Here is an 11,940-nt window from a genome sequence, read left to right on the forward strand (position 1 = left end):
GCAAACTGGGAAATTTAATAGAGAAGCACCACGATTCTTTTTAAAACTTTGTTACAGTTGTTCTTGAATGCTGACTTGTCATGTTATTTGTATATTTTGTGGGTAAAACATACAAAAAACAGCCACAAAACAAAAAACAAATTCTGCAGAAAACACCCCCCAAAAAACCCATGAAAGCTGAAACATGAAAACTGCACTAAAATGTAAAGAGAAAAAAAACTTAACTGCAAAAACGGCAAAGAACCCAAATCTGCGGAAAAATTTGGCAAAACCTGGAAAAACTGCCAAAAAAACCACCCAGAAGAAATAGGATTAAACACAAAAAACATGGAACATCTCGAAATACATAAAAACTGCACTACAAGGCAAAAAAAAAAAAACCTGCAATAAAACAGAAAATAGACCATCTGCAAAAACTGTGGGGGGAAAAAATTGGCAATACTGCAAAAAAAACCCCCACCAAATTCTAGGGGGAAAATCGGCAAAACCCTGAAAAACTACCCCAAAAAAAAAAAAAAAAAAAAACGGAAGAAACCCACACCAAAATATTATTTTTTAAAAACACAACAAAAAAAAAAACCTTGAGAACCAAAGAGCCATGGAAATCTTTAAAAAAATACCAAAAAACTGCATTAAAACGCAACAACAGAAAAAGAAGAAAAACAACTGCAAAAACTCCAGAAAACATAAGCAAAATTGAGAAAAAAAACCTCCAGATAAAATTCACGAAACTTCCAAAAACTGCAAAAAAAAAAAAAAACAAAAAAAATAAAAACACAACAACAAAAAAACCTTGGGAACCAAAAAGCTATGAAAAATCTTGAAAAATAAAAAACAAACTGCAGCTAAAAGAAAGAAAAAAACTGCAAAACCTCTAGCAAAACTGCAAAAAACAAAACCTCTTAACTGTGAAAACTGCACATTAAATTGGTAAAACTTCCAAAAACTACAAAAAACACAACAAAAACCCAGAAAAACACTAAAAAACCTCGAAAAGTCGCAAAGAAACAAATACTGCAAAAAACGCAAAATTCTTTGGGGAAAAACTACCAAAAAAAAAAACTCCCACCAAGGACAAAAAAAAACCCCTAGAACAAAAAAGCCATGGAAAATGCAAATACAAAAAAAAAAAAAAAAAAAAAAAAAAACTCGGAAAACGACACAAAAAAACCCACCACAATTAAAAACACAAACAAAAAAGCCAGATTTAAAAAAAAAAAAGAAAAACGAAAACACATTTAAAAAAAAAAAAATAACGAACCAAAAAGCCATGGAGAAAAAAAAAAAAAAAACCTGCAAAAACTACTGGTAAAATTGGCAAAACTTCCAAAAACTGTGTAAAACAAATAAAGAAATTAGGAAAAGTGCAGAAAACACAGACAAAAAACCCTTGAGAACTCAAACACCAAGAAAAATCTTGAAAAAACACACTGAATAACTGCACTAAAAGGCAAAAACAATTTTTTTTGACAAAAACAACTGCAAAAACTAAGTATGTCAGGAGGATGGGTGGGAGATTGGCAAAACAGCAGAAAAACTTGGAAAACCTCGAAAAACGGACAAAAAAATAAACAAAAACACCAAAAAATGACTAATTCATTTGATAAATTAAGGCTGGCTGGATGGATTTACCTTAACTGAATGACACACCACCAATACCACCTCAGTCAAATGACCCCCAACCCCATTTTAATCCATGAATACCAAATGATGGAAAAACGCAACATATGTTTAGCATTAAGTTATGAACATTTGTGGGTTAAATGCTTTGGGGTCTTTTCAAAATTTGGGTCAAATACTCACACGGAGCCCTCGTGTGAGACTGCTCCTAAAAAGGTGGTGTTGAACTTTGATAAGAGCGCGGACGCGTCGATCGATGCCTCGCAATGGCCGCCTTCTCTCCCTCCCTCCCTCCCTCCACCTGGTCCCACTCATCTGGAGGCCGTTAATCCCTCCAAACACACGCCAGACGCCCCACGCCTCAGCGCTGGCACAAAGCCCGGCTCTGATTCGCCGAATGTGTGCGCGCGCGTGTGTTTGTGCTGAAAACACACTTAGCTCTGGCCGCGCGCACACGCACGCCGGCTAAAAACTGTGTGTGGCTCTTGTTCCTGGCAGCCGTCTGCAGCCCCGCTCTGAACTGAGCCAGCTTTAACCCGGCAGAGACAGTCGCTCCCTCCCCCGTGGTGAGGCTGCTGGCCCCTGACCATTAGCCCCCCCCCCCCCTCCCACCACCGCTTCCACCGTCTCTCCTAACACGTCCTCTCTCTCTCGCTCGCTCTCCTCTCGTCCTCTTTTACTGCCGTTTATCCATTCGCCGCTCTTGTCTCCAAGGGCAATTGTTTGCCTCGTTGCGTGTCCCCCCGGGCTCCCGCTGGTGAGTCACATGCTCCTCTCTTCTCTCCATAGATTATTTTGCTGACCTTCAGGGCAGCGCGGATGACGACCCCGGCCTTTATTGGGAATTCTACGGCAGCGCTGTGTGCGGTGAGTACCAATCGCAAACATCCTTTTGCTAGCAACCTGTGGAAGGCTTGAGATTAGTGCTGCAACGATTAATCGATTAACTCGAGTATTCGATGAGGAAAAAAAGATTCAAATTAAATTTTGCTGCTTTGAGTATTCGTTTAATTAAAGTGGTGTTGTCATGGTTTGTTTTTGAAAGTGTTTGCATTTAGTTGTATTGATTTGGGTGGATACACTGCCCTCTAGTCTTCTTCATTTTACGTTGCCAAATCCAGCTGCTCCCTGTTAAGACCAACATAAGCTAGGTTTTTGCTTGAGCTAATGTTTTTTAATGCGTTCGTAATTTAGTTTAAAGGTATATTTAGCCAATTTTTGTGGGAATATGTGTCAGAACTATTTGTTGAGAGCATTATAAAAAAATAAAAATTAAAAATTTGTATTTTATAGCATTTGAGCTAGTTGACTTTTACTATGTAAGTTAGCCAATTGTTCTTTTGTTGTACATATGTAGATCCTTATTTATTTTTTAATACCATTTGAGGCCCAGCTCAGGTATTTTATTTTTTTCATGTTTATCCCATTACTCAATTATTCAAACTAACTAGTTCATTGATTAATCGATAACTAAAATAGCTGCAGCCCTAGTGTGTTATCAAGCGTAATGAAAATTTTAGGTAAGAGATCCGATTTTTTCCCCCCCGCTTCAAATGGATTGCACATCTACTCGGGACAAAATAATTTGCTACCCTTGACGGCACTTGATGTCCAATCCATTTGAAGTGGGAGGGTTGCCTACCTTGATGAATTTCTGTGCTAGATTTAGCTACAAATTTACTCTACTAATAATTTGCTATACTATACTAATGTATGATAATTATTTCTATAATTTAAATAAATAGTAAAAATGGTAAATGACCAGGAAGTGACCCAGAATTGCCCCAACATCAACAGGAAGTGACTGAAAATCAATAGGAAATCACCTGAAATGGCGCAAAATGAACTTCGTGGCTGTCATTGACAGCATAGACGTCCAAATCGTTTGAAGTGGGAGGGTGGAAGCGAATGAACGAATGCACGGGCCCTTGCACAATGTATCGATTCCCCAAATTTCATCGCTCTCTGTGTGTATGTGCAAAATTTGGGGAGTTTTTGAGCATGTTCAGGCCTTCAAATTGGCCATTTTCATTCGCCATGAAGAAGCCCTAACTCGAAACCCTAAATCCAAAACAACGCTTGACTTCGGTACCCCGCCCAGGTCAGGCCCGTGAATGAAAACTCACCATTTTGATAACTTAACATCTCATATGTCTCATGAAGAGTCTCACCAATTTTGAGGAGGATCCAACTAACTGCTCTGGCGCAGTGGTCTCAAATGTGCACGCTGGTTTTCGACTAAAATGGCATGTTTTTCAACATTCGATCCAAAATACCCGCTTTCCTGTTCCTTTACATGGATTGGATGTCTACTAGCGATAACCTGCTGTTAATTGAAATGAGTTTTTCTGTTACAGTTGGATTGTAGAATATTGTAGCATGATTTTCTGACGCTTGTAGCGATAATTGTAGTATTGGCATATCGTCGGATAATCGCAAAAACTATGATATCGTCGTGGCTCACTTTCATTTTGTGCCTTTCAGAATCTGCCGAGGAAGGCGGAGCCTACGACATCCTGGCTGACCCGCCGGGTCCGGACGAAGACGACGAGGACGACAAGCGGGAGGTGTTTGAGTTCGAGTTCTCCGACCGGCCCCTGCTTCCGTGCTACAACATCCAGGTGTCCGTCTCGCACGGGTGAGCGTCCCGCCATTCCCAAGTGTTGGGAATAATGCAGCACTTTTATTTATTCTTTTACCCTAACGTAGACACCAAATTTGGCACGCATGTCACAATTCAAAATTTGACTTTGTGACCAGACGTTCTCCACTTTTTGGGAGATCCCTAAAAAACTTGTCAACCAGGATTTTAAAATAGGTGGCACGTATTCCTTTTGCTGATGAAAAATAGATATAAAAGTCATGATTTTCTGCATGAGCAGACAGTCACTGTTCATGCAGACATTGACCTGTCAATCATTATACGCAGCACTTGGATTGGTCGTGATGTCACTCTGTTTATGTTAATTATTCCACGCACACCCATTGAGGAGCCTGTAGGTTTTTTCATGCATTTTCGGGGAGACTTCATGTGTAATTTTGTTGTTTTTTACACAAAGGACTTTTAAATTATAAGGCGCAGTAGTAGCAGTAGATGGGGTTGCACTGAAGGGAATGTCATGCTATGATTATTAACAGATATTGATCCGTATATAAGGCGCATCGGCGTAAAAGTCGTACCTTCAATGAATGGCTCTGAAGGAATCTGACTTTTTAACCAGATTGCTGGAATCACGCCAACCGAGCCGCCGGCAGGAAACCGACAACCTGGCCAAAAGGCCAAACTCTGCGCATTCACCTTAGTCTTAACCCCTTGTAGTGAGGTGCATCGTAGTAGAAGTTGCAAATTCAATTAGTGCTGCAACGATTAATCGATTAACTCGAGTATTCGATTAGATAAAAATTATTCGAATTCAATTTTGCTGCTTCGAGTATTCGTTTAATTAAAGTGGCGTTGTAATGGTTTGTTTTGAAAGTGTTTGCATTTAGTTTATTTAATTTGAGTGGATACACTGCCCACTGGTCTGCCTCATTTTACATGGCTGAATCCAGCTGCTCCCTGTTAAAACCAACGTAAGTTTTTGTTTGAGCTAATGTTTTTTTTAATATTGCATTGGAATTTAGATAAACGGTATGTTTAGCGGTTTTTTTGGGGGGAATATGTGTTTGAACTATTTGTTAAGAGCATTGTAAAAAAAAAAAATTGGCATTTGTTAGCATTTAAGCTAGCGGACCTTTGCAATGTAAGTTAGCCAATTGTTCTATTGTTGTACATATATCCTCATTTATTTATTTTTTTATACTGTTTGAGGCTCAGGTCAGGTATTTTAATTTTTTATGTTTCTTATCCGATTACTTGATTATTCGAACTAACTTGTTCATCGATTAATCGTCTACTAAAATAATCGATAGCTGCAGCCCTAATTCTTAAACTCCAAAATTTTAAAACTGTCTTCATGTATAGTGTTATAAGGCACAGTAGTAGTAGTGGTTGGGGTTGTGTTATGCGTCCACTAGATGGAGCTGTGCTAAAGGGAATGTGATGCCATGATTAACCAATATTGATCCATATATAAGGCGCATCGGAGTACAAGTCGCACATAATTCAATGAATGGCCAATTTTTTAAATTGTTTTCATATATAGTGTTATAATGTGCAGTAGTAGTAGTAATAGTAGTGGTTGCACTATGTATCCACTAGATGGAGCTGAACTAAAGGGAACATCATGCCACGATTAACCAATGTTGATCCACATATATGGCGCATTAGAGTATAAGTCGCACCTTCAGTGAATGGATGATTTTAAAACTGTTTTCATATATAGTGTTATAAGGTGCAGTAGTACTAGTAGTAATGGTTGGAGTTGCGTCACGCATCCACCAGATGAAGCTGAACTGAAGGGCATGTCATGTGTTATATGTATATATTTATATAATATATAGTGTTATAAGGTGCAGTAGTAGTAGTAGTAGTAGTAGTAATAGTAGTGGTTGCATTATGTATCCACTAGATGGAGCTGAACTAAAGGGAATGTGATGCCATGATTAACCAATATTGATCCATATATAAGGCCATCGGAGTATAAGTCGCACCTTCAATGAATGGACAATTTTAAAACCGTTTTCATATATAGTGTTATAAGGCACAGTAGTCGTAGTGGTTGGGGTTGTGTTATGCGTCCACTAGATGGAGCTGTGCTAAAGGGAATATGATGCCATGATTAACCAATGTTGATTCACATATATGGTGCATTGGAGTAGAAGTCGCACCTTCAATGAATGGCTAATTTTAAAACCTTTTTCATATATAGTGTTATAAGGCGCAGTAGTACTAGTTGTAGTAAGAGTTGTAGTGGTTGTGTTTGCGTCATGTATCCACTAGATGGAGCTGAACGAAATGGAATGTCATGCCATGATTAACCAATATTGATCCATATATCAGGCGTATCAGAGTATGTTGCCCCTTAAATGAATGGCCAATTTTAAAACTGTTTTCATATACAGTATAGTGTTATAAGGTGCGGTGGTCATAATAGTAATAGTGGTTGCATTATGTATCCACTAGATGGAGCTGTGTTAAAGGGAATGCGATTCCATGATTAACCAATATCGATCCATATATAAGGCGCCTTTGAATATAAGTCGCACCTTCAATAAATGGCCTACTTTAAAACTGTTTTTCATATATAGTGTTATAAGGCGCAGTAGTACTAGTTGTAGTAAGAGTTGTAGTGGTTGTGTTTGCGTCATGTATCCACTAAATGGAGCTGAACGAAATGGAATGTCATGCCTTGATTAACCAATATTGATCCATGTATAAGGCGCATCAGAGTATAAGCCTCAATTAAAGGCTGATTTTGAAACTGTTTTCATATACAGTGGGGAGAACAAGTATTTGATACACTGCCAATGGGGTTTCCCTATAAGGCGTTGTAGCAGTAGTGGTTGTGGTTTACTGAAGGGGAATGTGATGCCATGGTGAACCAAAATTGGTCCAGATATAAGGCACACTGGAGTATAAGACGCACCTTCAGTCAATGGCCTATTTTAAAACTGCTTTCATATTTAGTGCTGGAAGGCGCAGTAGTAGTAGTTGTAGTGGTTGAGGTTGCGCTGAAGGGAATGTCATGACATGTTTATCCAATATTGATCCATATACAGTATAAGTTGCCGCACTGTCGGCTTTTAGGTGTGCATTATAGTGCGGAAAATACGGTCCTTAAAATTAGTTGTCACGATCACATTTTGAAGACCTGCCGATACCCAATACCGTTCCGATATCATAATTTCTGACAAAACATATTTTTGGGGGTGCCTCGGGTAGTATCTTTGCCCATCTCAATTATTTTGTTGCTTTGTAGCAATTAAAAAAAAATCTTTAATTCGCCGATTTTTTCCCCCAACCTGATTCCGTTCCTTTAAAAATGTTGCTTAGTACAATTGTTGGGTTTCTTTTGCGATATCCTCGTACATTTCATTTTGTTACTTTGGCGCTCTGAATTATGTTTTTTTAAATTAAATATCGCCAAAACTCGATCTTTTTCAACCGAATCGGACCCTAGCTCCGATCTTGTGTACGGATCGGGAACATCTCTAATTGTTAAACCTCTGGATTATTTTATTGACACCGATAGACGTTAAACTGACTTGAACTGAGAAGGTTGGCATTGAACGATCGTGTTTGACTGCATAATCGCTAACTAGCTTAGCGCTCCGTGCTAAGTAGTAACGTCTCGTCAACAAACAATAGAATTGGCTTCATTTATTCACCTCTGAAAGAGGCGCACTAAAAACTAAAAAGTAGGGCTGTCAAACAATTAAAATTTTTAATCAAGTTAATTACAGCTTATAAATTAATCGCAATTCAAACCATCTATAAAATATGCCATATTTTTCTATAAATTATTGTTGGAATGGAAAGCTAAGACACGAGATGGATATGTACATTCAACATACGGTACATAAATACTGTATTTTTTTATTATAACAATAAATCAACAAGATGGCATTAACAATATTAACATTCTGTTAAAGCGATCCATGGATAGAAAGACTTGTAGTTCTTAAAAGATAAATGTTAGTACAAGTTATCGAAATTTTATATTAAAACCCCTCTTAATGTTTTTGTTTTAATAAAATTTGTAAAATTTTCAATCAAAAAATAAACTAGTAGCCCGCCATTGTTGATGTCAATAATTACACAATGCTCATGGGTGCTTAAGCCCATAAAATCAGTCGCACCCAAGCGCCAGCAGAGGGCAACAAAACTCCAAAAAACACAAGTAACAAGTTGGCATTGCACTGTGCTGTCATTTTAATCTGTTTGAGCGGGGCATGTACGTTAATTGCGTCAAATATTTTCACGTGATTAATTTGAAAAATGGATTACCGCCCGTTAACGCGATAATTTTGACAGCCCTACTAAAAAGACAAAATTCACCAACTCTTGACACTTGGTAATATTGATTCAGGAACCTGAATGTAGCAGTGAACTCTCTCTTGCTCTAATTACTGGCGTGTGTGCAGCCTCACATTACTTGGGATCTAATTAATTAATCGATTAGTCGTTGCAGCACGAATATGTACTCCGTGACTGCCATTGACGACCATAGACGTCCAATTCGTTTGAAGTGGGAGGGTGGCAGCGAATGAACAAATGCAAGCAGGACTAAACGGGCCCTCGCACAACTTTATCGATTCCCCAAATTTCATCGCTCACTTTATGTACTGTATGTGCAAAATTTGGGGAGTTTTCGAGCATGTTCAGACCTTTTAATTGGCCATTTTCATTTGCCATTAACTCGAAACTCTAAACCCAAAACAACGCCTGACTTTGGTACCCCGCCCAGGTCAGGCCCGTGAATGAAAACTCACCATTTTGATAACTTAACATTTCATGTGTCTCATGAAGAGTCCCACTAATTTTGAGGAGGATCCAACTATGTGCCTCGGCGCAGTGGTCTCAAACATGCACGCTGGTTTTCGATTTTGTTCATTTATTAATCGATTAGTTGTTGCAGCACGAATATGAACTCCGCGGCTGACATTGACGACCATAGACGTCCAATTCGTTTGAAGTGGGAGGGTGGCAGCGAATACGTTCATTCGCTGCCACCCTCCCACTTCAAACGAATTGGACGTCTACTAGTGATAAACTCACTGCAAAAGGATGAAAATCTAACATTTCAAAACTCTCTCAGTCCTAGAAACTGGCTGCTTCTGTCCGACGTCCTCCGCCGTCTACGCATGTCCGCACGCGGCTTCCGCCAAGCCTTCCCCCACATGGAGGTGGTGACCGTGTCCGAGGCGGAGTTCTACCGGCAGGCGTCGCTCTCGCAACTATTTTCCTGCCCGGAGGAGCTGGAGGGCTTCCAGCCGGACAGTAAGGAACTTCTGGACCTGGTGGAGGACAGCGCCGAGCTGGCCGCCTTGCTAGGCTCCACGCTGGAGTGCCTGGACGACCGCTGGGAGCAAGCCAGGGACAAACTGAAGGACAGGATCAAGGCGGCCGGTCAAGTGGGGCTCCTCCTCCACAATAAGCACTGACCTTCCTAATAAGCCCCTCCCCCGGAACTGTACATAAAGACATTCGGACCTGCTGGCTGACCCGGCCTGTGTTAGCTTAGCCATATGCTTGACTCTCATTAACAGACGGTCGTATTTTTTATAAATTAATATATGTACAAATAAATATAAATAAATATGTATGTACATATACGTGTGCGCGTGTACATAAAGATTGTTTTCTTTCCGATAACCCGACGGCGTGTCAACGCACATTTTCTTTCCGGTTAACCCGACTAGCATGTGTGCTAACGAATGTGCGATTTGAGTTCACAGGGAGCACACGATGTATAATTGTTGTTTTTTTTCCATCATGTTCAAATCGTGCTTCCTGTCCAGTCTGTAATTTAACACGCAAAAGCTACAGCGTTGATTGTATGATAAAGTTTTATTGTAATACTTCACCTTTTTTGGCAAAAAAGAGCTTGTGTATATATCTAACAGTGAGGCTACTGCAGTAAATCCAAACTTTTTTCGGGGTGTTCATTTTGTTTTGTTTTCACTTTGTAATTAAAATATCTCCTAATTTGTATTTATATTTTACAAAAAGAAGTTGCTTTAAAAAAAATAAATATATAAACTGCAAGATGAAATGTGCGTGCTGCTCCTTTAATTGTCAGGTTACGTTCGGCGTTGGTGGGACTAAATGGAGCCAAATGAATTGGGTGTCAATGTCAAATTAAACCGTTTAGCCAAATTGTCCGCGACGCCGCGATCCGACATTGCCATCTTTAGGAAGATGTTGGTATTGTCACAAGATGAGCTTTGTCTACGCTAATATCAGATTCATGCATGGACCCACAGCGCCTCCCAGTGGCTGGTGTGGGGATTGTATGTCATACAAATGATTCTCCATAGGAGTTTCAGCCTTCACCTATAAGGAGGACCAAATTTGCTGTGGCGCCTCCAGAAATTTTTCATAGGGGTGGCCAGATGGGGCCACTTCAAATCTTGGGGTGGCCAAAACTAAAAGCCATAATTTCAGGTTTTCATTATATTATTGCAGGAAAAAGGTCAGGAGAAAACTATCAGAAAGACTTAAGGACACGGCTACTGATATACTTTGGTGTATTGTGTAATATTTGATGTTACTAATGATTTAATGTGCACAGTCCATAACTGTCCAGTCAACATTTTGAGTTCCACAACAATTCTGTTTTATCGTGTTATGTATATATTAGGCATAAGGTGTACATTTAACTAAGGCTGTCAAACGATTAACATTTATAATCGAGTTAATCACAGCTTAAAAATTAATTGTAATTAATCGCAATTCAAACTATCTCTAAAATATGCCATATTTTTCTCTAAATTATTGTTGGAATGGAAAGATAAAACGAGATATATACATTCAACATACTGTACATAAGTACTGTATTTGTTTATTATAACAATAAATCCACAAGATGGCATTATCATTAACATTCTTTCTGTGAAAGGGATCCACGGATAGAAAGACTTGTAATTCTTAAAGGATAAATGTGAGTTTGTATCTAGTGACTAAATATTGCCATCTAGTGTATTTGTTGAGCTTTCAGTAAATGACACTGTAGCGACTTAACTGTTCTGCCCAAATGCATGATGGGAAGTGGTGCAACCATGACTATGAGTGGTGGCTGCAAATGCTATATCTTCTCTGCGTTGGGTACACTACAGGGTATTAAGAAAAGATCAACTCCTGTCATTCTTCCCCACGTCGCTTCCCACAATATTTATAGTTGCTGTGGGAGAGATGACAAAGCTTTTGCCCATTAAAAGCACGGCCCCAATGAATGCTTGTATCTACTCCACTCACTTGACACCACCTCTTATTTCTGTATATAAGTAAAACTGCGCCATTGTAGGCTGTTTGCGGCAATGCGTGAATGAGTCGTACCGCGAATGCGTCAATTGCGATAAATATTTTCACGTGATTAATTTTAAAAAATTGATTTACCGCCCGTTAACGCGGTAAATTTGACAGCCCTGCATTAAACAAAACAAAATAAATGCATTCATTTGGGATGAAACTCATAACTGATGCTACAACAATCTAACGATATACTGGCAAGTGGGGTGGCCAACCACTTTATAGGGGTGGCCACAGCCACCCCTGGCCACCCCCTGGTGGCGCCACTGCAAATGTGACAAAATGATGGTGGCGTATGTTTTTTTAAACAGTGAAAATTGATGATAAATTATCTTTTAAAAACTTTTAGTTTCTAAACATTCACAATTTCTTGTTCAAGCTCCACCATTTTGAAAAGTAAAAGGTCC

At 39.2% G+C, this 11,940-nt stretch overlaps 1 protein-coding gene across 4 annotated transcripts in view; it reads left to right on the forward strand.

Annotated features, from left to right (window-relative positions):
* bcor (BCL6 corepressor) overlaps positions 1-10,297 on the forward strand; it is a 107,077-nt gene extending 96,780 nt beyond the window's left edge. For 2 of the 4 annotated variants that reach the window (XM_057853461.1, XM_057853462.1), the window contains 3 exons: positions 2,410-2,487; positions 4,105-4,258; positions 9,321-10,296. In XM_057853461.1, coding sequence (XP_057709444.1) covers positions 2,410-2,487; positions 4,105-4,258; positions 9,321-9,666 — 578 coding nt within the window. In that variant the 3' untranslated portion in view covers positions 9,667-10,296. Of the gene's footprint in view, positions 1-2,409; positions 2,488-4,104; positions 4,259-9,320 lie in introns of all 4 variants that reach the window. The other 2 variants (XM_057853464.1, XM_057853465.1) reach the window with 2 other exon arrangements.
* The last annotated feature ends 1,643 nt before the right edge of the window (positions 10,298-11,940 follow it).

The sequence above is a fragment of the Corythoichthys intestinalis genome, chromosome 12 (genome assembly GCF_030265065.1).
Source record: "Corythoichthys intestinalis isolate RoL2023-P3 chromosome 12, ASM3026506v1, whole genome shotgun sequence".
Taxonomy (NCBI): domain Eukaryota; kingdom Metazoa; phylum Chordata; class Actinopteri; order Syngnathiformes; family Syngnathidae; genus Corythoichthys; species Corythoichthys intestinalis.